The following is a 27,399-nucleotide window of genomic DNA, read 5'->3' as shown; positions in this document are numbered from 1 at the left end:
GTTTCCTGTCTTTCTAATTTTGGCCATTCTAACTGGTGTAAGATGGTATCTCAATGAGTTTTAATTTGAATCTCTCTGATGGCTAGTGATGATGAACATTTTTTCAGAAAAAGCACTTGACAAAATCCAGCATCCGTTCCTGATTAAAACGCTTCAAAGTATAGGGATAGAGGGAACATTCCTGAACTTCATAAAGTCTATCTATGAAAGATCCACAGCAAATATCATCCTCAATGGGAAAAAGCTTTCAGCCTTCCCTTTGAGATCAGGAACACGACAAGGATGCCCACTCTTACCACTCTTGTTCAACATAGTATTAGAAGTCTTAGCAACAGCAATCAGACAACAAAGAGAAATAAAAGGTATCCAAATTGGCAATGAAGAAGTCAAACTCTCTCTCTTCACAGATGACATGATTCTTTATGTGGAAAATTCAAAAGACTCCACCCCCCAACTACTAAAACTCATACAGCAATTCAACAACGTGGCAGGATACAAAGTCAATGTACAGAAATCAGTGGCTTTCTTATACACTAACAATGAAAATACAGAAAGGGAAATTAGAGAATCAATTCAGTTTACTCTAGCACCAAGAACCATAAGATACCTGGGAATAAACCTAACCAAAGAGGTAAAGGAACTGTACTCGAGGAACTATAGAACACTCATGAAAGAAATTGAAGAATGTGATTTTTTTTAATAGAGTCTCCTAAATGTCATGATTCCTTCAGCCACCACCTGAATAGTTCAGAACTCAGAAAGGCAATAACATTCTTTGGTGTTTTCTCTTTTATTTATTAAAGAACATGTTACCCATTTCCAGCTTTTTCACGGCATTTGTAGCATGTAAGGTATGTCCCCCACAAATCATAATCCACATCTAACTCATCGGACAACATGACAGCAGCCTGATAAGGAGCAGATAAAAGTGAATGCCTTCACATAAATATCCAATAATGAGATATTTCATAGTATGCCCATTGGCTTTGAATTTAATCTTATTCTTAATCTATAACTTCTGATTTTCCAGGAAATCTTACATTTCTGATTGATCCTAATGCATATGCTCCTTTTTCACAGATAATATACAGTAATGCCCCACGTGCTAAACACACATAAATATTGTCTTCATAGGACATAACAGAACAAAAATATTTTTTAAAAGTCGTGGTAAGATAGAGGTTTATCCGCCATTGATGGGATTGGCAAGAAGGAGTGTCGAGTGACAAGTAAATTAAGATGATGAATTTGCAGCTTTACTTAGAAACTTGGTGGAATTCATGAAAATCTTGAAACATTTCAAAAGCCAAATTTTACCCTGGAAGGTGGGGAAATGGACTCTTTCTCCCCACACGAAGTGTCCATTCTGATCACTCCAGCCTCGCTCTGTCCCTGAAACGCTAGTGAAGTGGGAGCCCAGCCTCGGGACGGAGAGGAAGTCGAAACCGTGTCGGCGTGAGGCAGGGCATCAGCCACGTGCAAAATGGAACTGGAGGGACATCTTGGCTAGACCAGAGTTGCATTCCTGACAGTCTTGGGACTGGTCATGATGAAGGAAACCTGTGGACGACCTGCGGGTCCCGGCAACCGGTGGTCAGGTCCCTGGGGACAAAGGGAGGAGGGTGGGTTTTATCAGTGGAGAGCGACATAAAAGGCAAATTTGAGCCGATAGCTCCACTCATCAGATAAGAAGACGCATGAGGGCCCAGAGAGGAACCAAAGATGTTAACACACATCCTTCCTTTCTTGCCTTATTTCAATAACCACACGCTCCAGAGGTGTCCAAGCTCCGGGCCTAACGAGTAATGCAGTTCAAAGAATCCAGAATTTGTTTGTATGAAGGCAAATGACAGGAAAGATGCACTCTTCTGGTTTGTTTTCTTTTTTTTTTTTCTTTTTTTCAATCTTCCTAAGGAAATTCTAATCAGCATGAAAATATAAAATATTTCTAACCTTCTTTAAAAACAGACTTTGATTCTAAAGGCGAGGAGCAAAATTGAACTGTCTGTACAGGTCAGCCTGCTCTCTCCCTGGGAGGCCACGCAGCTGCCTCCTCTCAGAAACGTGGTCTTTGCCATTCCCCTTGGGAAATGTGTCTGCAGGCACTCCGCACACTCCTCCAGACGGGCCAGTGCTTGCCCAGCAGTACTACCCTATTGCAAAGCATGCGCTATGTTTTCCTGCCAGTTCTGAGACTGTCAGCTCAGATTCCAGGGCACTGCAGCTGCCTTGCACATCCTAAATAATGTAACTGGGCACCATGCATTATTTACGTCGCAATGGAATGTCATTAAGTCTTGAGGATAGAATCACTCTGGCTCTGGGGCTTAACTTAGCGACTCCCAGTCATGCGGGGAGAACAGGAAGCTGGGGGAGCCACCTCACCACCCTGCTCTAAGAACTGGCCTTCTGCTGTGAATAGGCTTGACATTTTTGCATTTGTGGTTTGCCTTTTGTTTTCCCTGTTGGGCTACGCTAACACATTGCTGTTTTCTAAATTTATCAAGAGTGTATTTCTGTTTATCTCAGAAGGGTGGTGATTAGCGGGGAAGACTTGATCTGCGTTTCAAGACCTCCATGCGCTCACCGTTCAAAACTGACAGACTCCGGAGAGAAAGAAACAGAGTTGCCCAAAATAAACAGAAAAATTGACTGGCAGGGAGTTGAGCCCTGGAAACAGGAAAGGAAAAGGGGGACCCTTTGTGTTAACTAGTCACCAGGATGGAAAACATTTGCAAAGCCCATGACTTCATATAAAACAAAGATGTGGTCCATATACATTATGGAGTATTATGCCTCCATCAGAAAGGACAAATACCCAACTTTTGTAGCAACATGGACAGGACTGGAAGAGATGATGCTGAGTGAAATAAGTCAAGCAGAGAGAGCCAATTATCGTATGGTTTCGCTTATTTGTGGAGCATAACAAATAGCATGGAGGACAAGGGGTGTTAGAGAGGAGAAGGGAGTTGGGTAAATTGGAAGGGGAGGTGAACCATGAGAGACTATGGACTCTGAAAAACAATCTGGGGGGTTTGAAGTGGCGGGGTGTGGGAGGTTGGGGTACCAGGTGGTGGGTATTATAGAGGGCACGGATTGCATGGAGCACTGGGTGTGGTGAAAAAATAATGAATACTGTTTTTCTGAAAATAAATAAATTGAAAAAATTTAAAATAAAATAAAATAAAATAAAACAAAGGGTGCTTGTCCTTCCCGTTAGCTGTAATTGTTAGTGAGACTTTCTAATTTTATTTATTAATTTTGTCCTCATGTGTTTCATGGGCAGTTACACCTGAGTTTACTGCACTTCACCAACAGAAACTCCTTCCTAGAAACAAAGTTGGTATTACATATCCTGAACGGTAAGTCCAGCCCGGATAGGAATCATCAGTGGAGAGAAGCATCACATTTTGGTATGCATCCGTTTGGAACATTACTCTTGTTTTCCTTTCTGACCCTTCCTGTAGCTTAATGCATGCTCCAGGGTCTCTGCAGCCCCAAAGCCCCTCATTTCCATCTTGTTATAAGGTAGTCAATTACCCATAGACCTGGTCACCTAGACAATCCCTCCATGTTGTCTTAAAATTCAGACACACTCAGGCTGCACCCCAAGTCCACTGAGCCAGGAGTCTATAGGTGGGATCAAGAATCTGGGCATCCTAAAAGCTGTATCAATAATTCCCATATGTCTATGGACTCTGAAAAACAATCTGAGGGGTTTGAAGGGGCGGGGGATGGGAGGTTGGGGGAACCAGGTGGTGGGTATTGGAGAGGGCATGGATTGCATGGAGCACTGGGTGTGGTGCAAAAACAATGAATACTGTTATGCTGAAAATAAATTTTTAAAAAAATTTAAAAAAAATAATAATTCCCATACGTCGCCCCTGGCCCTTCAGGCTTTCCCTTTCTTGTATCATGTCTAAACAGGAATCCCTTGGGGAAAAAAAAAAAAGTGCCCAAGACTGCAAACAAGCAAAGTGACAATCTGACGTGGAATTATATACCTCTCCTCAATGACCCAAAACACAGCATTTTTATGTAGCGTATTCATCTATATCGGTCTAATAATACTGCTTATCATGACTAGATTGTGATTCTCCGCAAAGGGACTGTGTCTACTGCATGCACATGTCTTGTATCGCCTGGCCTGTGACAGCAGAAGTCGAGGCACTGAAGACATTCTCCACTTTAACAAACAACTTTTTAATGAGCACCCGGGAATGCTGCGCTAGACTGCATGTGGTCCATGGCCACCCGTTAGTTAAGATCTGAAAGTGCTGAGCGAAAATAAGAGCAGCAGGTTGAGCAGATGAGAAAGCCAGCATGAAGAGAGAACGGGAGCACAGACTCTACAGTGGCTGTGCTGTTGGCAAAGCCAAGATCGCCCCACTGTGAGACCTATTAATACAAAACGGGAGCCTCGGTCATTGACGTAGGCACCTCGCCTCCACGGATCGGACATGCATCTGCCTCTACCAGCTCCGAGGTGCTGGGGCTGGAAGAACTTTGGCTGCAGGCTGCCTGCCAGCTGGAAATCTCTCAGCTGGAGCTACAGGCTATGCAGGACCCGAGGCTAGTGCAGATACTCTGCACAATCGTGTAGTCTGGGTCAACAGACCTAAACTCCCGCAAGCCAGCTTCTTGGGCAGGAGCCCCACTGGAGCCCATGTGCATGGAAGGACCCCGCAGCAGCCCTGGCGGCTCTGTCACAGGCAGGAGGCACACTGAGGCCCAAGAAGAAGAGGCTGGGGTGAAAAACAGATGAAGGAGCTCTAAGAAGCTCTCAGCTGCCTCTCCTGGTCCATTAGGGGTCAAGGCTCCCTACAGAATGGAGAAAGGCTAAGAGAAAAGAAAACATTCTGAGGAAGGACGTCTTCCACCTGCACAGAGACAGCATGGCATCCTGCACCAGGCACGGCTACAGGTCTGGCCCCGGGGTGCCGCAGCTCACCTTGACCTCTTCAGTAGGGAGTGGCTTGGCCACTTGGCAGCTCTCAAGTGGCCAGCGGCCAACATGCAGGACTATGACCTCTCTGGGCCACGAGCTCCAAAGCCCAGCCACTTTCTCCACCATCCGTCTTGCTCCATCCCTTCCGTATGTGCTCACGAAAAGCATAACCCACCTCTCGGGTTCACGTTCTCCAAATGAACAACCTACGGACAGAGCCTAGGCCTGTCCCTGAGAATCACGATCAGAGAGGGGCCTCTTCAAAACTGTCTTTGCACTGAAGTGCCCCAACTCTACGCAGAAGAACCCAGCTATTTAAGCAGCCCCCACCGGGCTTTAGCCCAGGCAAAAACAGCTATTCTTCTTTGTCTTCTGTTGGTTTCTTAAGGACCTTGATGTTCTGGGCCAAGATAAACCCTTCCCTAGAAGACTGACAGACTCTTCAAGAAACACAGGTGTGCGTGACCATTCCCCAGGGCCCAGCAACTCTGGGCCACTGTTCTTTTTCCACCAATAGATTATTTAGCTGGTTACATGTTTAAGTAGCAGAAACTTCTTAAGTTTCTCTCGATGCGTATTTTCAAAACACTTCAAGCCTAAGAAGCATCTACTCCAAGCTCCAAAATGTCATTCTCCATTCCTATATCCAAAACCATCTGGAGTTCCCCCTTTGTCCTCATTTCTACTTCAGGGGGAGATCATCTGACATGACCTTTCTGACTCCCTCCCTGCTTACCCCATGCTCCCAACCCCAGAAATAAGTACATCAGCTTCTCTGATGGAAACACACATGACCGTAAAAGGTAACCATAGAAAAGCCACAGAAATAAAGGCTGGAGGAAGTGTGTTCCTGGGTGACCATGCTTGGTACTAGGTGAAGAAAACCCTTCCATCAGCCACAGCTCCCATTCAGGTCTAGTTGTAGAGGTTTGACAGGAAACATCCTTCACAGCCTAGTGATAACTCCCTTTGGCCAGCCGCCCCTTACTCAAGAGATGACCCCTCGGAGGAGAATCGGTTGCATCTCTATAGCCTTCCCTCCCAGGGCCAGACTGATGCATCAGAAGACATATGTGCCTGCTATGGTGAGTGCTGTGAAATGTGTAAGCCCAGTGATTCACAGATCTGTATTCCTGGGGCAAATAATGCATTATATGTTAAAAATAAAGAAGAAGAAGAAGAAGAAGAAGACAACGATGACATTGTGTCAAAGACAAGAGCCTTAATGGGAGGGAATTTTCCTCTCCATTTTCCTGACACCAGCCTAAGGACAGAGCCTGAACTTGTCCCCAACAATGTCACTTGGGCCAATGTTCTTTGGTGCCATAGATCCTTATATGTCTTCCCATCTGGCTACCACTGGTTTTCCAGTAGTGACATCACTTAGGTCCTCCCAAAACACAGCTGAGCATCAATCGAAACTCACCCCTCCCCCCACAAAGGCCTAGAAGGCACACGTCACTGGCAAGATATATGGATTGAGCTGAATCCCAACTGCAGGGAGGAGTATTACGGCCTGGAGTGGCCCAGAAACCCAAGTCGATATCTAGCCCAAGAGAGAATGATGGGTCGAGAGGCATTCCCAGCAGCGGCACTTCAGACCGATGGCGATTTGTAGGCAGAACACAGCCAAGACCTCGGGAACTCACTTGCTTCAGGAGCCCAATCTGCAAATCTGCCTTTTCTAAAAGCTAAAGAGGAGAATACCCATGCCTATGAGGGACAGCATCGCAGAGTCACATCAAAGTGCTTCTCATTTGAAGGTGACTTCGTGAAGGTCAGAAAATACGTATTTTGCCTAATATGACTGTGGATACGAAGAATCGTTTTTTCTGTGTATGCGCTCCAGTTCACTCATCTGTGGCAACCAACACTGACTCTGTGCCAGAAAAATAACATACCATGTCCTCATGGTTCCTGGGTGACTGTGTTCTTCATGTTCTTTGGAAAGAAGGGGCCCATCAGAGTTTGTCAAACAACCAACAGTATCTACAACTAGCATTCCTCCCCTGGAGCTCCAGACCTATACATCTAACCGCCCACTCATCATCTCTAGGTGGGCATGTAAGAGATACCCCAAGGTCTACAAGCCCACACCTACACTTTTGTGCAAGAGATGTGTACGTCCTCCATGCTAACGGGTTAACCAGTGAGCACAGGTTATAAGCACCATTTTATAATCACCTACCATCAGGCAACGGATTTTAAATGGCAAAAAAAAATCTCAAAATCTGGAAAATGATCTGAGTCACCTGATAAGGTTGTCTATTTCCTTGTTGTTCCCGAACACTGGATTCAGAGGACTCTTGAGCGAGAGAAGCAAGCTCTGCAATGGAAGAGTGATTTTAGAGTGATAAGTAACAAAACCCAAATAATAGTCCAGCAATTCTGATTTATAAGGAAACACATTTGCTTTTATACAGTAACCCAAGCATAAAGCAATCCTTAACCATAAACAGACTTGTCTTTAGAGTTTCCTTGAGGAAACTTATTCTTCTAATGAAATAAAAACATGGAAAACTCACAATGCAGTCCTTCCTGAGTCTCATCCAGAGACAAGGTGAATCTGTGGCTTTAATGCTGACCAAGGAAAATAAACACATGACACAAGAGGACAAAAAGACAGAGAGGTTTGGTTTGGGCCTAGATTTTGGTCAAACTACTTGATTAATTGCTCAAAACACTAATGAATAAATATTCGCCCCCAGGGAATTTTGTAAGCTGTGATCAGAATATGAAAGGACACAGTCATGCTTCGTAGACTTTTTAAGAATCTGAAGTGAGCCATTCGGAATGGACGTGGGAGACCGCCATGGTGAAGGGGGGAATGGGCTGGGAGGGCGGCCCCAGTCTTAGTGAAAACAATTTGCAGGAGGGGTGGGGGGGCTCTCAGCAAGAACTGATTAATGAAACATCTCTCCAAGGAATTTGTTCTGCCAGGCAACTTGTTAGGGTCTCCCTCTCCAGACCATTCACACTCGTCCCCTCTCTCATCTACCTTCCAGAAGGATCTCAGATCAAACCAGATCCCTGCTGCCTCCCAGTGGCCAAGCCTTCCGAGATGTCCCTTCAAGGACTCTGTCCTCCAAAGGGAAGACATTCCGGCACTACAAAGACTTTTTGAAATTGGGTTTTGTTCTTCAACATTGCACACAGTCCAAAGCTCAGTAGGAACAGATTTCTCGCTGAGTTTCGGTTTTATCTGACATTTTGGGAAAGAGACCCTCAATATATTAAAATCCCTCCTCAAACGCTTTTCTAAAGCTAGATGGCTTTAACAAAAGAGAAAGCATTTAAAAAAAAAAGAATATTTATTTTAAAGCCCTTAAATTATCATTCCACTCTATTTTAAACTTTGGGGAAATAGGTAGATTTTTACTTTTTATAGAATATTTCTATATTCTAGAATATTCCTATATTCCTATATTCTTCCAGCCCTGAAATTTCTCCTTCTTCTGAAAATTTCTCAAAAAAGAATGACCAGCAAGGGCTGAGTCCCCTGCCTTGTGCAGCTGGTGCCTTGTCAGGGTCAGCAAGCCCCTCCCCCACACTCCCCTTCAGGTCTTCCGACAGCCCCACCCACCCACTCACTTGCCATCCTGGGTTCATCTGGGCTGTAGGCATTGTTTTCACTCCCACTTTTCACATTTGTCTCTAAACTTTCTTTGTTTGTCTTCATACTTGCGGATTTTCTGGAATTAGACCATTTTATTTTATTACTTAATTTTATTTTGCTTAATTTAAATTTTAATTTCATTAATTAATTTTACTTAATTTATTACTTATTTTTAAAAAGCCAAATGTTAACCAGCCATGGATGTTGGGTTCACTCTGGTTCGCCCAGAGCACTCTTACTTGTTAAACCACAGCATCAGGATGGAAACTTATAGGCACCAGCACGACTGTGTAGGTGGTCTGCCTGCTCACACTCCCATTGAGGTGGACAGAAATATGCCCATGGACTCCATTCCCCCATCCACAATCAACCCCCAGAAGCCAGTGACCAAATTAAGCAGGCTTGGAAAACTGCGACCCATAGGGCAAATCCACCTCCTCCTGTAATTAAAGTTTCACTGGAACACAGCCACACCTGTCTGCTTCCATATAATTTTGGCTGTCTGCATGGTACCACGCCAAAACTGAGTAACCGTGATAGAGAGCATGCGGCCGGCAAAAGCAAAATATTTACAATCTGGCCCTTTATAGAGAACATATGCCAATCTCTGAAATAAAGTAAAAATTTGGGCAACATCCTAGGGGAAGAAAACTTGGCAGTGGAAATCCAAAGAGTTAAAGATATTCGTGTTTGACCACGGAGGACTTCTTGGGAAATAACCAGGTATGTGCAAAGATTTACTTGAAAGAATGTTGTAATAGCAAAAACTGCAAATGACACAGGTGCCCCACCATAGAGGACTAGTGAAATAAATGACAATACATCTCTAAAATGAAACTCCATGCCACCTGTAAAAATTATTACAGATGAGAGCTCTCACATACTGTGGTGGAAGTATACACTGGCACACCCACTTTAGAAAACTGTGGGGTATTGATTCCACCTACCCGGCGCTCACTGGTACACCTGCACCCACCCGGGGAGAATACAGAGAGGAGTACTAATGAGCGCGTCACCAAAGATCCATAACTGTTTAGTGCCACAGAATTCATAATAACTCCAAAAACTATCCAAATGCCTGTATAAAGGAAAAATCAATTGCATATATACCCACAGTCTGCTATTATGTAATAGTAAACCATCTACCTCTTCACTGAACAATATGGACCAATCTCACAGTGTGATGCTTAAGAAAACCAAAATGCATGAGTATACACAATATGATTCCATTTACTTAAAGTTCATATGAACCTAATCTCGGGGGATGTGGGCATAGAGGTCAGAAGACATAACCTTTGGGATGCCTGGATGTCTGACTCTTGATTTGGAATCAGGGTTGTGAGATCCAGCCCAGTGTTGGGCTCTGCACTGGGCGTGGAGTCTGCTTAAGGTTCTCTCTGTCCCTCCTTGGCCCCTCTCTCTCACTCTGTCTCTCTTAAAAAAAAAAAAAAAAAAAAAGACATGACCTTTGAGGAAGGGTCAGACAGTGATTTGAGGGGCATGGGGAGTTTGGAGTGTTGAGGGTACTCTAGTTCAGCATGTCCCCACTCAAGGTCCGTATGCTTTGTGAAAAGTAATTGAGCTACACACCTACAATTTGTATCCCTGAACTCATACTTGAGTAAGATATTTTTATTAAGCAGAAATTTATTTTTACCATTTATTAACAGAAATGTATTTATTACAGAAATTTATTAACAGAAATAATCTTCAGAATAGTGCCAAGTAAGACAAGCAAGTTACGAAATTAGATTCATGCTGATCCAAATTTCACAAAATGCATATGTGCATGTACCTATGTGAGCACATGTGTGTGAGAGCAGGTACATACTTACTTAACAATACCTGCTTCCGAACAGTAGAATTAGGGGTGATTTCAAAATCATTTCTCTGTTTTTAAAGATTTACTCATTTATTTTATGGGGGGAGTTGCAGAGGGAGAGAAGGTCTCAAACAGACTCCGCGTTGGGCACGGAGCCCCATGGAGGGCTCAGTCTCACGTCCCTCAGATCACGACCCAGCAGAAATCAAGAGTCGGATGCTCAACAGACTGTACCCCCAGGGCCCCTCAAAATCACTCCTAAAAGTAAATTTTTAATTTTTTCTATAATAAACAAGCATTGGTTCTATAGGAAGGAATGTGTGCATGATTTTACTGCAGAAGGAGCCTGGGAGCAGCTGGAGTTTGCACAGAGCAGGGAAGCCAGGTGGGATACGGGGGTGCCAGTGAGCCGCCCTGCCTTTCCTCGCTGGACCTAACACACGTTCAGCACTCAGCGTGCACTAGCGATTGTCATCCCTACGGCCGTATTACTGCTGCTGTTGTCCTTATTCTTCTCATCCTCTATCTGTGACCCCAAATAGCTGCTGACCACTGTTCTAGGTCCTGAAATCATCTAAGATCCCAGAGAATAGAGATTAAAAAATACTACAAAGTCCATAATGGTGAAAGGAAGAATCCAGGCCGCCACCCTGCTTGCTGGAGACAGCCATCAAGAGAAATGCTAGAATAATTACTGGAGTCCATTTCCCGTCCTCTCCTCTTGTCCCAAGTCAAGCTCCAAAGGAGGTGGTTTCAGACTGCGGCTTTGTGGCGTCCTGAGAGAGACCACAGCCCGCTCCCCCAGCACCACATCATCACCAGTAAGCCTCCGGGGTCAGAGGGAGTATGGCTAGTGTCTGTTACACGATGACTGTACACATCTTTGTTCACCATGGATAGCCAAAAGGTGTTTTAAAATCTCAGCATTTCAAAAACTAAAAGTATCTAATAAAATACTGAAAATTAGCCGTGGTTTTGTTATAACACCTCCCAGCAAAATGAGCTCTGTCTAAAAATCCCTCCCCTTACTGCGTTTATACTTGTGTAAATATTGAGACATTTAAACTGGTTATTGTATTATTGTAGGTCCCTGACACAGCTTCCTTAAAAGTACTTGCAGCCATTTCAGGGCAGCCATGGGAATGCCAGGGGTTTTTCTGTCCCCTCCCACATTAGTTGCACAAGCAGTGAACACTACCTAATTTGTCTCCCTGTTCAGTTTCATGTGCCTGAAGCCATTCAGCTGGCCTCACTGCTCTCCACGGTCCCAGAAATTCCAGCAGGGCCTCTGCCTTGTTCTTTACCCTTGAAATAGTCCTCAAGTCCCCTGCATTGACTCAGAACAGGAGGGGCAACAGTCATGGTGCATAGTGTCCTCTTGTGGAAAGAGCTGCGAATGTCAGACACTAAGCAGAAAATCTGTTTCCAAAGTGAGCTAGAGCAAGTCAGATGTAGGCAGTAGCTCCATCCCTTATTTTATTCTACAGTTGTTTTTGCCATATGAGTTTGTGTTTGGCATACATGTTTTTCAGAGTTGTCCATTTTTGGTATTTTATTTTGAGTAACATAATCCTGAAATCCCACAGCTGTATATGTTAGTGGTAGTAGGGTTGGTGTTGTTTGGTTATTTTTCAGTTGTTTGTTTTTGTTTTCAGAAAATTGATGTGATTTCAAACTTACCTTATTTCACTTTGATAACTAGACTCTGCAAAAAAAAGGGGGGGGAGGGGTGGGGACAGAAATCACATTAGCAAAATCAAGATAGCTATTCTGAAAATATCCCCCTGATTTTAAGTACATTGCTGAGTATTTGTGACCCCTTAGAGTATTATTAAATTCCCCCATACCAAGTTACCAAATAATTTTCAAGCATAAGGAAAGTAGAATTCACTAGTAACTATCATAACTACTGCACCTGAAGTATAGTGGGTACCTATTAAGTATTTAATAGTGAATTGATTAGGGAAATACAAAGACTCTATTCACTAGGAAGAGGCATGAGGCATTCCCAGTACCTTCTGCCATTTGTTCAGTACTCACTGTGTGCCAGCACTATCACAGAGATTATTTCATTTTTATCTTTACAACAACCCAAGAGGTAGGTGTTAGCAACATCATATTTTTAACAAAGTAGACACTATTATATTTTATTACCATAGTATAACAAATAAGGAATTACATTGTATAAGCACCATACTTCCTTGATTCTAAGATACATTTTCAATCAGTATGTAGTAATGGTATTAATGCATGGAGTTGCATCCACCCCTAGAAGCTGTCATTAAATTACTAATGTTTTTAATCAATGGATTCTTGGACTGGAGGGGACATAGAACCTGAAAATAGGGAGTAAGAGAACCACACACCAGTCCCCAATCAACTGTCTCAAAAGCCAATGTTCTTTGCAACTCTGCTTTCCTGTCTAGACCTTCTATTACTGAAATCTAAAAAAAAATTTATTTTCCTCATTTTTAGGTATGTTCTCACTTACTTCCAGTTGAAATAACATCTGCCAATTCACAACCCAAAATGGACCTAAGAAGCAATCTTATTTGAAATGAAAGAGAATGACAGTCTGAAATGTCACTAGCATTCCCATAAGGAACGCACTCCAGGAGATGGCTCTCGGTTTCTCTGCTCTATTAGCAGAAGCAATCCCAAGGCCTTCAGACCACACTGAGTGGGGTCCTCACCCCTCCTCGCCAGTCCCCAGTTAACCAGTCAGAGCACTGAGAATTCCCAGACACTGGCAAAGCAATGTGCCAGAAAATACTTCTGAAGAAAACTGATGTTTGTTGCTTTCAAGCATAGAGATAATTATGGGGAAATCCAGACCTCCCTGATCTTTTACATTTATGTCAAGGGGAAGTGTAGTGTCCTCTGTGAATTCTACCCAATGCAGTGGACTTGTAAGTAGGCTGTCACAGGCGCTGTCCATAGCCCTTACCTAGACTTGTTTTGAACAAGGGCAATAAAAACAGCTCACTCTTACATGAGCTTTTCATCTCAGTGTTAAATAAAGGATAAAATCTAGGGTAGAAACAGTTTCGTCTACCATTTTATTTTATTGTCACAACCAGTCTATAGGATGGAACTTATTCCCAGCTTGTAAATGAAGATGCTAAGAATCAGAGTCACCCTGGTGCACATCTTAACGTGGGCCACCAACCCTCACAACCATCTTATGAGGCTGTTGTGGAACAGACAAAAAACAGCGGAAGAGAAGCAGCAACCCAAACAACCAGAAAGTCCTCAACACCACAGCAGCTGATGTTGAAAATAATAATGTGAAGGCGCGGAACAATCCTAGTCACTTCTCACTTAAAATTTAAGTTATCCATAGTTTTCACTTAAAATCCAGTGTATTTTATTTGAATAATCCGTCTGTGGCGTATAGGGTAACTCCCAGGTAAAAGCAAATTCCATCAAATCTGGGCCAACAGAGGCTTACTACCTTTCATGTTCTGTTTCCTAGGGAATAAAGTCGTATGACAGAATTAATTCCCAATCCCAAAGCAAATCCACGCATGGGTTCGGGCTCGACAATTAGCCTAGATAGAGCGTAACTATGCACTTTACACAGAATATCTCAGTAACAGAGGCATTCCATGTAAGGTAATTAACACGGTGACTGACAGCCACAAAAAGTGCTCATCGAATGGCAATTAGCATTAATAAAATTTTAAATGCAATTGAACTGACACATAGCCTAATATCATAAGTCTGATTTTAAGAAAAATACCTTAACTGTAGAAAATATTCAAATTGGCATATAGGTAAGCTTTTAAGAGACAAAGAAAGGTAAGGCTGGACATACATTGAGCACTTGGAAAGTCCTAAGACATCCACATAAAAAGATCCTGTGGTTCCTGGAGTCATAGACAGCTGAATTCTACCACAAGCCCACCCCAACCTCGAATTCAAGCCTGACCCCCAAACAAGGTCACTGCTTTGAGTACTCCAAAAGACCTCATTCAGAAGAGATGCATAATTACCTTTATTAATTTTATCTGTATTATTTTTACTTGACAGAAGACCTTCTTTTTCTTCCTACCAACTACAACATTTTCCTACAAAAGGCAATTTGGAATTACACAAAATAGGAAATAATCTTTTAATGTGCTCAGATAGGAAAAAAAGCATAGCACCTGAAAGGCAGATTATAATGCCCTTACATCCTCGAAAATAAGCACAAAATTCAAGTAGTCGATGTCTTTGCTCAGAAAGGTGCTGTCTCTTCACCTTCCTATAAGTGTGAAGATCTAGGTCTTCCCCGGAGGGGTTACACCAGGCCCCAAAGGAATGTAACCCTTTTCAGAAAGTCCTTTCATACTCTGAAGCTCAAATGTCCACTTCCAAGTGAAGGACGCTCTCAAGGTCAATGCATCTTATGAAATTGCTAAGGAGCTAATGGGTTTCAAGTGCTTGTACCAAAAGTTGAAAAATATACACAAATCTATATGAACCAAAAATTACCTTTTTTCCCTTGTCTTGAGGAGACACAGCAACAGCAGAATATTATAATCAGAACAATTATCAGGATGAAAAGCAATGACAGGGATACTGCAAGCAGAGCTATGGCCCAGGTAGGCAAGGCTGTCCCTGCTTTATCAATGCTGCCTATAAGGTTGAAAAGAGAGAACAAAAAATTAATTTACTGGTGCTTGCCACTGTCTAGAGTACGTAAGCACTGATTCTGCTACCCTGTAAGTCAGACTTTTTTTCCAATAATATAACTCTGTGGCCCACTACAGGTGGTTGTCATAGGCCAACTTCTCTTGAGCGTGCTCAGATACTCAATTCTCTACAGGATCTTCCATTACAATACTTAGTGCTGCCAATAAATACCGCTGAGCACCACAGCCCCAGTGTCCATTGGTTAGTGCCTCTACCAGTCCTTCAGGGAGGGTAGATGGCAAAAGGAGACAGCTCCCAGGTTGAAGTAGAAATTACCACACTCCAGTATCCTTTATTTAGCCGCAGAATCCTTACTGAGCAGCTACTGCTGGACAAAGACTGCAAGACTGGTGTTTGGTTCTCCCTCCCATGTCCCCATCCTTCAGGGATCCAGAGTCCAAAAGAAATGAGAACAAGCTGTAGAGGTGTCACATCTAAAGGAGTGTCCTACAAGCCTTTCAGCCCCAGCCCACCGAGACTCCACATACAGAACGCTTCTCTCATCAGCTGATTGCTGTTTCCCATGGCTCTTCAGGAGCCACCTTCTTTAATGTCCGCTTTGTCCTCTTGCTGTATGCAGTAGTTACGGACTTGGGGAAAGAATGGACAGGCAGCCGCCAGCGGGGAGTGGGGCAGGAGGGAAGGGAGAAGAGAAAGCCATTTTGAGTAGGGCAGTCCTGTCTTAGCCAGAGCTGTCCAGCACGCTCCATGCAGTTATCTAAATTCGAATTAAATGAACCAAAATGATAAGCACTAAATACTCAACTCCTCAGTCGCACTCGTCACATTTCAAGTGCCCGATTCCAACAGGTGTAGAGCATTGCGCTCGTCACAGAAAGTCCCGCTGGACTGCACCACCCAGCACCGGGTTTGTGAGAACTGCAAGGAGGTCCTATCCAGCATTGCGTTTCCCCTCCTGAAACACGCTGAGGTCAAGTTGCATCTAAGTCGATCTGTTCAAACGTGAAGTGCTTCTCAGTAAAGTCTGTCACTCAGCTGAGTGCTTGGTTGGACTCTCACTGTGGATGAATGCTATTTATTAAATGCAAATCATCGGGAAATACTGAAACCACAGACTTCTTGTGAAGGAAGATACAGTCTGTAAATCCACAACCTTCCAGCTCGCTGGAACTAGCGCTTATAGGGGAAACCCATTCTTACGTGTTTTCCCTTAGAGTTTTCCATGAAAATTGACCTTGAAATCATAATTTGCTAATCCTGTGTCAAAGTGAAAAGCTCAGAGTACCTTGTGGCAATGGTTAGACATGATCACGAATGCCCTGGTTTTTGTGACCATCAACCAGCTGGATTATGACTCATGGACAAGTAAGGATTCCACTACAAAGTAACACAAGGACTAATCTCCAGGCAAGTGCTAAAACTCAGAGAACTCTGTGCTTTGAAGAATTACATAATATAAAAATATATGCATCTTCTGCTCTTGGTGCAAAGCTCCTCTGCATGACCTGTGATAGCTTTTTGTTTAATTTCCTTTAAAAAAAAATCTCCTATTCATCTTCACCTTAAATGTTTGTGAAATTGCTTGCTATCACTTCCAGCTCTCCTTACACACCTGCTACTCTCTAAATGAAAGTTAGTCCCCTCAAAGTCAAGGACCGTCTTATTTTCCTTATATCCCAAGCACCTGACACATACTGGGCACATAGGATGAATGTGGGGAGGGGAGGATGGGTCTCCACATCACCCATTTTTCTGAGAGGAGTTGGGACAGATAAAGATTGAAAAGAGTTCCCCAGGAAAGGTAGGAGGTGCTGGGGACAATATTCTGCCCTTCCTATATCACCCCTCCTCAGCCCCAGGACTAGAGCTTTAAGATTTTATTTTTATCTATTTATTTGAGAGAGAAAGAGAAAGAGCCGGAGAAGGAGCAGAGGGAGACGGACAGGCAACACTCTGTCCTGAGTTCAGAGTCCAACGCAGGGCCTTATTTCACGACCCTGAGATCATGACCTGAGCCAAAATCAAGAGTCAGACACTATAAACGAATGGAACCACCCAGGCGCCCCACAACTGGAGCTTTCAAACAAGCCAGCGTCTTCACACGCAGAGAGTAATACAAGTTACCCACTTGCTACACAGACAGCAAAATTCCCAGGCATCACCAGGAATGGTTGTTACACAAGCAGATTCAGAGGCTGCCTGCTGTGGTGCCAAGTCAGGGGGTCTGGAATGTATGTGTTTGGTGGACTCACACACTAAGAATGCCCGAAATGGAAACGCTTCCCAAGCAAACTGCCACATTACAGGATGTTCCCATAATCTCCCTCTTGTGGATGTGATAAAAAAAAAAAAAAGAAAAGAAAAATTAATCCAAAACCACGTTTATGATAATCACAATCTGGAGTTAAAACTCAGATCACCGCACAGAAGCTTTGTGACTGACAAAGAGCTTTGGGCTCAGTGGATCCAGGGAAATTTCATGGCCACTGTTTCTGTGCTCCCTCTGGCCACTGGTCACTCATCCGCAACAATTCCTGCCCCCACCCACCCCCCAGACTGTTCAGAGACTCAGGCTGTGTCTGAAAGTGCTGAGAACACTGCAGGGTATGACACATTCAAGACGGCTGACATCATCCCAAATCAGTCTGATGAACTTGTCACGAGCTGAAGTTTGCAAATATTAGAACGCTTCATAATAAGGGAGACAGCTGGTGTTAAGCATTAAGGTCTGGCTCAAGATTCCAGAAATGGGATGGAGATTCCTTCTGGAAAAAGTCAACACACATTGTTGACTTACTCCAACGTTCCCTCTCCGGGTATTTCCTCCCTTACTGGAGAAAACGTTCAGTGTGCCAAGCGTCTGTCAATCACGTCTTGACGTGACAACCTTTCCTCTGATCTAGCACAGAAACAGCTGCTTTTCATCAGGGAGGAGTTGTTTAAAGAGAGGGAAGGGTCATCTCACCGGATTTGGTACTCAAACCAAGGAAGACAGCAGGTGATATTGTGACCTCATAACTCTCTTGTCTCTTAATTTAACTACGAAGTTTAGCAAAGTGATGCCGCTCTCTTCTAAAAGCCCAAACTCTCACCAAAACAGCAGTTTATCTCAGAAGCCACATGACTCTTTCTTTCGCTTCCAATATGCTATGACCACAGTACACTGAGAGTCTCAGTGTAATCTCCCGGAGTTCCACACCAAGAGAAAACTTACGTTCTCTCTCTACTCCAGTGGAGCTCTCCCAAAGAAGCACGGCATATGAGCCATGAGGAGGGACAATTTGGAACCAGAGCTGCACAGAAGAACCTTCCTTATTTTAATAATAATTTTTAATTCATCATATATGATATATACACGAAAACACACGTGCATATATATCGTAGATGATTCAGTGTGATGCTAATTTTTAAATGAGTACATTTACAATGCATTGAAATAAAAATAAATAATGATCATATATTGATAAAAAGCAGGGCAGTGGACAGAAAGCACGGAATCTTGGAATGACCTTGTGCACAATCCAACCCCTTTACTGTACGGATAAGATTCTTGGGACAAAGAGGCTCAGTAAACTGGACAAGGGCACTCAGAAAAAGGAGAAAACCCGGGGTTGTGAGTCTTGTCTTTCTACTCATTTTGTGTGTCCAACTTGGAGTATCTTCTGGGAAGATACAGCCCAGGTCTTATGGGAAATGGGGAGTCTGTGTGGGCACTGGTCCCTGACTTGTGCGCTAGCGAAGGGTGGGAACATAACGGCTTAAGGCAAATGCTTGAGTTGCTGGAAAGGATGCATATGTGCCCCTGATGACCAAGGAAGATGACCTCCACATTCAACACCGCTTGCCTTCCTCCCTGTGTTCCCTTACACATCTGTGCACGTCAGGACCACACAACTGAATTTTGCAACTTTTAGCATCAGGACTGCCCTTTTTCCATCTGTGCAGAAAAGGAAGAAGTACTTCCCAGACGCTCTCATAGAAATGCTCAGAGTTTTAAAAGGCCACATGGAGGGGTGCCTGGGTGACTCAGTGGGTTAAAACCTCTGCCTTCGGCTCAGGTCATGATCTCAGGGTCCTGGGATCGGGTCCCACATCGGGCTCTCTGCTCAGCAGGGAGCCTGCTTCCCCCTCTCTCTCTCTGCCTGCCTCTCTGCCTACTTGTGATCTCTGTCAAATAAATAAATAAAATCTTTAAAAAAAAAAAAAAAAGGCCACATGGAATTTCTCGAAACCAACTAGATCAGTACAAAATGTCACCAGCAGCGTGTGCAAAGTGTGCTCCTATGCTCACTGTGGGGGGACACAGGAGGTCTCTGAATCAGTGAAACAAGGGGTCGCAGCCATCCCCTCACCTGCCCTGTGGGCTCTGTGGCAGGGACTGTCCTGAGTGCCTCAGACATGTTAACCCGCTTACTTCTCACACCAACAACAAGCCCATAACGTAGATATTATTATTATTATCTCAGCTTTACAGATGAGAAAACTGAGGCACAGAGAGGTTAAGTAACTTGCCCAAAGCCACAAAGCAAGTAAGTAGGTGAGCTGGGATCGGAGCCCAGGCTGTCTGGTGTCCAAGCACCTGAAGAGGCTGGGTCAGGAGGCTGGGTCAGGAGGCTGGGTCAGGAGGTGAGGCCTTCTTCAGGATCTCCCTGCTGGGCAGCCCCCAGGTGTGACTGCCCAGTGATCAGAGAGTTTTCTTAAAAATGTCAATTTTCAGGGCTGCCTGGGTGGTTCAGTGGGTTAAGCCTCTGTCTTCGGCTCAGGTCATGATCTCGGGGTCCTGGGATCGAGTTCCGCATTGGGCTCTCTGCTCAGCAGGGAGCCTGCTTCCCCCTCTCTCTCTCTCTGCTTGCCTCTAGGCCTACTTGTGATCTCTCTCTGTCAAGTAGATAAAATCTTTAGAGGAAAAAAAAAATGTCAATTTCCAGGCTGCACACAAACCAATTCAGTCAGAACCTCCAGGGAGGAGCCTGAGCCCCATCCTGTGCACTGAAAGTCCTGGAGACTAACGGCAGCCGGGAGAGAGAGCTTCTGCCCTATTCTTCTCCCTCTCATTTTACAAGCAAGGAACTGAGCTGCGGAGGTCAGCGACTTGCCCAGAGTCTCACAGCCAGACCCAGGGCTGTGACCCAGGACTGTGAGCCTCTACTCGGTCTGCCCTCAAAATTGCCACTCCTCACAAAACTAGGTTATAACCAGGAATCTCTGTGCTCTAGAGACCAGGTGCTTCCCCGTCCCCAGAATGTTGTTTTGCTCTAACGATTCACAGCCTGTACACCTGAGCGAGAAAACAAAGCAAGGCACCTGGGAGCAACGAGAGCGGACAGTGCTCGTCCCAACCGGGCAGGGGAGGGGGTCCCACCTTTCACTGGTACCCGTGTCTGCAGGGCTTGAAGTCTGTGCTGCTTCTGGAATCAAGAAAATCGGTCTTTTCAAAAACATTAGCAGTACCCTTTGCAGTATGCTTTTCTTTCAAGAACCAGTGATCGTCCGGCTCGGACTAATTAACCTTCCCAAACTGCTGGTGTCCTCCCTGCAACGGCTCACGGGGACTGTTCCAGAAATGAACACAACGGACACAGACTCCTGGCACTTTCAGGAGGAGATGGGTGGCGAGATGGATGCTTATCGGTTCCTGGAGAAGCCTGCACAGCACAGGCGGGCTCGTTCTGGGCTCTCTGCACCCCCAGCTGTGCTCCTGGAAGCCTCCCAGACAGGAGCAGCCGGGGCTGTAATGAGGTCTTCAGCTACTACAACTTGCATAAAATACACAACACGCAGCCAGCCACCAGCTGCTCTGGATCTTGATGAATAATTTAGAAACAAATTACCCTTTTCCAAATGGGTCCAATAAAGTAAGATTCATTGCAAGGCACCCGATGAGCTCCCCTTTGAGGCTGTGGGGACTGCAGCTGCCATCATTAAGGCTGCTAACTTCCCTAGTCCGAGCCGACCAAGGAAGCACTCCGCTGAATGAAACCTGGTCAGGGGAAAGTAAGTGCCCCTTGCCCTTCCCTACAAAAGAAGAACTTTGCAGGCAAGTGAATCTCTAAAATTCATCTCTACGGGGCATCATCAATCAGACCAGACCTCTTTGTTGCACTGTTACCTTGTTAAGATGTGTGGTTTAAACCATCGATTTCATTCCATTTGGTGTTAATGGAACTTTTTTTTAATCTTTCCTTTCAAAGCTTGGACCATACTTTAACATAATTTAATAGCTTCAAAGCCAGCTGGATTGGCTCCTTGGAGACATGGCTGATTCCGGGATAGAACAGGGAAAACGCAAAGGGAGTTCATAACATCATTTTGGGCCAAGTGCTTGAAAACTAATAGGGCCAGGTCAAAAGGACACCAGAGCCAGCTGGAAGGGATTCCCGCTCGCCAAATCTGGAGCATTCTGAGCATCAAAATGAATAAGGACAGGAGGAGTTCATAGTGTATTGAATAAAAATGAGTCCATCCTAAAACCTTTTGAAAAAAGGAAAAGGAAACGTGAGAGAAGTTTCTTCTTACAGAAGACTACCAACCAACAAATATGAAAATATGATGGAGCCAGAAAATCCTTCTTTCACAATCACCATGGAAACAACAGATTCAGGCACTGACTTATCGATGAATGCAAAAACTATTAGGGGAAAGACTGCTGGGAAATAAACTACTCGTACAGTATTCAATGAATACATATTAGTTACAATGGAGAAAGGGACCTTTACAATGGAGAAATCATTAACCGAATGATCAAACTTATTACCAATGATAGAAAAAATCGGCATCATGAGCCCACGTGACATTACCCATGACTTGCCTAGAATATTTACCCTCAAATCAAATTATGCTGGAAAACCTCAGACAAATCCGAATTGAAGGGCGTCTTGCGAAAATGGCCTGGACCCTTCAAACATGTTTATGTCAGGAAAGACAGAAAAGGTGAGGGAAGCATTCAAGAGTAAAGGGAAGAGACTACACCTGACAGCCAAGGGCAATGCATGGTCCTTGACTGGACATTGTTTTAGAGAAGAAAATTGCTATAAAGGATACTTAGTGACACTTTAATAGGGACTGTGTATTATATAACAGTCTTGTGTCAATGTCACATTTCCTGATTGTCAACTACACTGGGTGTGGTTAAATAGAATGCCTTTGATCTTGTGATATACATGCTGAGGTATTTAGGGGTAGACTGTCATAAACTCTGAAATGGTTCAGAAAAAAAAAAAGCTGAGAGAAAGGCAAACATGACGAATATTAACATTAGTTATCTAGGTCAAGGTCCATGGGTATTCATTGTACTAGTCTTGCAACTTTGCTAAATGTTTTAGTTGTTAAAAATAATAAACTGGAGGGGCACCTGGGTGGCTCAGTCAGTTAAGCATCTGCCTTCAGCTCAGGACATGATCTCCAGGTCCTGGGATTGAGCCCTGCTTTGGGCCCCCTGCTCAGTGGGGAGTCTGCTTCTCCCTCTGCCCATGGCTGTCCCCCTGCTTGTGTTCTCTCTCTCTCTTTCTCAAATAAAATCTTTAAAAAACATTTTTAAATATGCTAAAATAAGTTGATCTTGACTTAAAATAAAAGAAACACAGATTTCTGCATCCTTTAGCCTCAAAAGCATTGATGTTCACCAGATCCATGTCAAAGATCTGGCAGTCCTGGATCCCTTTTCCTGCTAGCAAAAGCTGGTACTGGTACGGCTGCTCCATGTGGATGGAGTTTGATGGCTGTGTCCCAATGGGCCCATGCACTCTGTCTTCTACCTGACACATGTATTCATTCACACTTTCATTTCTGTTGTCTACCTGGTCTCTGGGAGCATCTGAGTCAGAGACAGGAGGCAAAGTCCTAACAACAGGGGAGCAAGCTTGTGCTTACTGCACTGAGGATCAATCCCTGCTGTGCAAAGCACAGAATCCCTGGTATTGACCACAGGGTAGACTCTGAATGGATTTTTAGAGGTTCATGGAGACATTATCATGGGTTGACTTGTGTCTCCCTAAAATTCATATGTTTAACTACTAACTCCCAGTGCTCCCAGAATGTGAGCTTACTTGGAAATAGAGTATTGCAGACATAATTTAACTAAGATCAGTTTATACTGGATGGGATGGGTCCTCTAATCCAATATGACTAGAGTCTTTATTTTAAAAAAAGAGAAATTTGGACACAGAGAAGCACACAGGAAAAACCATGTGAAAATGAAAACAGAGGTTAGGTTGATGCTGCTAGAAGCCAAGAAACACCAAAGACTGCCAGAAAATACCAGAAGCTAAGAAAGAGGACTAGAGATCATTCCCTTATAATCTTCTGAAACAACCAACCCTACCAACCCCTTGATTCAAACATCTAGCTAGATGAGGAGCCAGTCATAGTCCTGTTGTGCAGGTCAATTTGGTTAACATCAGAGAAGCACTTAAAACAGAGTCTTTACTTGGCAAATGCTGTGAAGCACTGTTTCATCTTCTTCCTCTTCCCCCTCTTCCTCTCCTCCTTCTCCCCTCCTTCCCCCTCCTTCTCTTTCCTCTTCTTCTGTTTCTCCTCCTCCTCCCCCTCCCCCTCCTCCTCCTCCTCTTCTTCTTCATCATCATCAGTCTTGCTCTGGCTATAGCTTTGTTCCGAACTTCTAATAAAGTTGCTTTTGTAGTGGGACAATCTTTGCACCAAGAGGGAACCCTTTCCTGGCTTCTGGCCCCTGTTCCACCCCAACCCAATGCATGACCTGGAATAGAGCACAGCACATCTCTGGGCCTCCCTTTCTACCCTCTTGCAAAATGAAGGACTTCAAGTAAATCTCCAGCTCTGGGTCCCCTGTTTTCTCATTGGCCTGGGCTGACCCCGAGCTCAAGCAGTCTCTGCAGCCCTTTACGCTGCGTAATTAAAGGTTTTGGTATGCCGAGTACCCTACAGTGCGTTCTCCTGGAGATCTAAACTTTAAATTATTTTTATTTAAAACCAATTAATTAACATACAGTGTATTGTTAGTTTCAGAGGTAGAGTCTAGTGATCCATCAGTTGCATACAACACCCCATGCTCATCACATGAAGCGCCTTCCTTAATACCCATCACTCAGTTACCCCATTCCCCCACCCAACTCCTCTCCAGCAACCCTCAGTTTGTTTACCATAGTTTAGAGTCTCGTATAGTTTGTCTCCCTCTCAGAGTTCATCTCATTTATGTCACTTTGTTGGGTTTTAAGGAGTATAAGACTTGGTACATTCAAATACACTGTGGATTTGCCAGTTTAAAAAAAGTGAAACCATAATCTACTAAGATTGGAAGGAATCCAATAGCATCTGTACACGCCCCTCAAATATTAGAAGAACTTGTCTCATACTGGCGCAGGGGATGAGATTAAATGAAACAATGATTAAAAGATACAGAGAAACACTGACTTCAAGTATTTATCACTGAACTGATGCTGTTTTGTGATAAATAATCGTCAAAGTTCTTAATGGTTTCCACAGTGAGTAGAAAAGAAAGACACACCGAAGATGAAATTTAAAAGCAAGTGGAATCATAGGGTCAAGAAGCCGATGCTGATTGTCCCCATTACCATCCCTACCCAAAGTCAAGGTCACTCTACAATTGTCCTAGGCATTGTTGATTAAGAGCACCACATATAAAGTATAAGCATGCAACAATAATTTTTTTTATATAAAGCAAAATGTCTTCACTTACCCCAAGAAGGCTGAACCACAGTAAGATTCACAGTTACAGACTTGTGGGCATTCAGGCCCTTCATGTTAGCCAGGCATGTCAGAGTCCCGTTGCCCTGTGGCGTGAGAGTCAGGACGCTCACTGCACTTTGGAGGTCGTCGGGCTCCAGACCAGAATAATAGCTTGAGTGGCTCACTGGAACGCCGATCTCCCAGGAAATATCCGGGAGAGGGATCCAGCCCAATGCATGACAAGTCACATTACAGGGTTTATCCTCAGTGACTACAAGGTTGCCTCTGGGAATGAGCAACTCCCCCATAACTAGAGAAGAAAAGAGAAACGTTCTGAAGGAGTGACCATGACTCTCTTGGTTCCAAGTTTTCTTTACTTTTTCCTTCAAATCACATATCACTAGCATTATCTTCCCAAGTCCAAACTGGCTGTGTCTGTATCGAGAAACTTCACTCAGGTTTTATCTGTGTTACTGATAATTGATTCCCACCAAGTTCATGAAAGAAGGTGAGGTTGCTCATCAGAAAACAAATAATTCCAGAGAAAATGAATAAATAAAAATCAGGATCCAGGGGAGTATAAATTATATGGAAAAGAGAGCAAACGTGCCTGCCCTAAGAGGCTACAGAACCACAACAAAGTGGGGTTGCCAAGTTGTCCTGGGAGCCAAAGCAAAAAGGGAAAAACCTTTACATTCTTCTCCATTGAAAGGAGATCACATCTCAAAGTCTGATGGAAAAGCAAGTCTCTCCTGGCCTTTGGTCAGTCAGATTCATTTTATCTATTTTTTGGGTCACACATTTTGAACGTAGCTTCTTATGACAGTTCCTTAAAGTATATTTCCAATTACAAATTGAATCAAAATCAAATCTAATGGCAAAAACGGTTCCCCTAAATCACATATCAGAATAGAATACTCTGACAAAGTATTTTCAGGATTTTATTAAAGTCCCACCTGCCCATGCCAGTGTGAACACTGTGGGCAAGCCGTCTGGACGGAGTGCTTGTGCGTGCTGCTATTAACCAGGTCACCTGAGGACTGGCTCCGGTAAAGACACAGCCTTAGTGAAACACATAAATATTGGAACATCCCAAATAAAACAGCCTTCCTGTTGCGTAGTATAAGGGGAAGAACACTGGACTGAGGATCCAAAACTCTGCTCTCCCTCCTGGACACCACACACAGTCACCATCACCTGCAGCAAGTCACTGACATTTTCAGGCTCCGTTTTTCACTGGACAAGTGAAATAATTTGACTAAATCAGAGGTTTTCCAATGTTTAGGTTTCAGTATCTTTTAAAACCTTAAAAATCATGAAGACTCCAAAGACTTTATGTGGATTCTTCCTACCAATATTTACCATACTTGAAATCGAAACTTTTAAATATTTATCTTATAACAACAATGATAACCCACATGTATTTGTGAAAATATACCTCTATTTCTAAACCAAAATAAATTATTTGAAAAATCATTGTCTTATAGTTATGCGAGTCTCTTTAATCCCTGGCTGGATTCTCATATCAGCTTCTGCATTCACTCTTTTGCAATATATTGCTTTAGTTGAAATATATTAGAAACATCTGACCCCCCGTGGGTATATCGGTGGAACAGTAAGAAGGCTTTTCAGAAAATCAGGACAGTCTTTGATACTGTACCAAAACCTCACAAGTAGTGGTTTCTTACAGGCTAGTCACATTGTGGAAACTGAACCTGTATAAAGGAATTTTCCTTTCCTTTTACGTTAAAACCCACTCTTCTATCTGGCACTTCAATTGATCTTTCACTCTTGCATTCCTTTGTATCATTATCCCTTGATAATTTAGGGAATGAGGGTCCACAGAGTTATGCAGACTTTCCGAATGTACCGTGAGAGCCTCCCTGTGCACCTACTACAATGACAACAGGAAAGGCAACTCACATCTTAGTATTATTAGGGGGCAGTTGTGACCTCACAGACCCTGAAAGGGTCTAGGGGATGCCCAGGGGTTCCCCAACTACAGGGAACTGGGTCAGCTCTGAAAGCTCTTCTTACTCTGAGACGTTACATTTCCGATTATGACTTTCCTCAGCAGTCTCTTGGAATAAGTAGAGCACCTTTGCTAATGCGAGGATTACTACAAATGCAACAATGAGAGGGAATAGATTTGTCCTTCAAACTGGATTTTGTCCTTATTCCTTTTCCTCCATTCATTGTTTCATATGATGGACAGGTTTAAGATGACAGAAACCGGAAGGAATGGTATTGCCTCAATTAATAACGGATGATCTTGAACTGAAGTCTAGTGGCCCTCAAAACACAAGAGGTCTGGGCACCTAGGTGGCTCGGTCGCTGGACATCTGCCTTCTGCTTGGTTCATAATCCCAGGGTCCTGGGATCAAGCCCCACATCGGGGTCCCTGCTTAGCAGGAAGTCTGCTTCTCCCTCTCCCACTCTCCCTGCTTCTCTCTCTCACTGTCTCTCTCTCTCTCTCTCTGTGTCAAATAAATAAAATTTTAAAAAAACAAAAAGAAAAAAATACAAGAGAACTAGAATTTGGTGCATGGTTGATAGACTGGACAAGTGAAACAGTCTGAAGCATTTCCTTTTTCTATATATATTTGTGATTCAACTTTTCCCATTGGCTTTCACAGAACTTATCAAGCAGCACGACAAACACTTTATACAAAGGTGATGACTAGAACATTCACATAGATTTTGGATGACTCA

General features: G+C 43.7%; 1 protein-coding gene across 8 annotated transcripts in view; it reads right to left on the bottom strand.

The window, feature by feature from the left end:
- Nucleotides 1-635: 635 nt before the first annotated feature.
- IGSF5 (immunoglobulin superfamily member 5) overlaps nt 636-27,399 on the bottom strand; it is a 40,354-nt gene continuing 13,590 nt past the window's right edge. For 3 of the 8 annotated variants that reach the window (XM_032355319.1, XM_032355302.1, XM_032355328.1), the window contains 6 exons: nt 24,698-24,997; nt 14,863-15,006; nt 12,067-12,091; nt 8,540-8,640; nt 7,201-7,274; nt 636-1,602 (listed from right to left, as the gene is read on the bottom strand). In XM_032355319.1, coding sequence (XP_032211210.1) covers nt 1,507-1,602; nt 7,201-7,274; nt 8,540-8,640; nt 12,067-12,091; nt 14,863-15,006; nt 24,698-24,997 — 740 coding nt within the window. In that variant the 3' untranslated portion in view covers nt 636-1,506. The remainder of the gene's footprint in view (nt 1,603-7,200; nt 7,275-8,539; nt 8,641-12,066; nt 12,092-14,862; nt 15,007-24,697; nt 24,998-27,399) is intronic. The other 5 variants (XM_032355313.1, XM_032355346.1, XM_032355336.1 and 2 more) reach the window with 5 other exon arrangements.

This window comes from Mustela erminea, chromosome 1 (genome assembly GCF_009829155.1).
Source record: "Mustela erminea isolate mMusErm1 chromosome 1, mMusErm1.Pri, whole genome shotgun sequence".
NCBI classification, from domain to species: domain Eukaryota; kingdom Metazoa; phylum Chordata; class Mammalia; order Carnivora; family Mustelidae; genus Mustela; species Mustela erminea.
The sequence above is the reverse complement of the archived record's forward strand: the minus strand, read 5'-3'. Positions and strand labels throughout refer to the sequence as shown.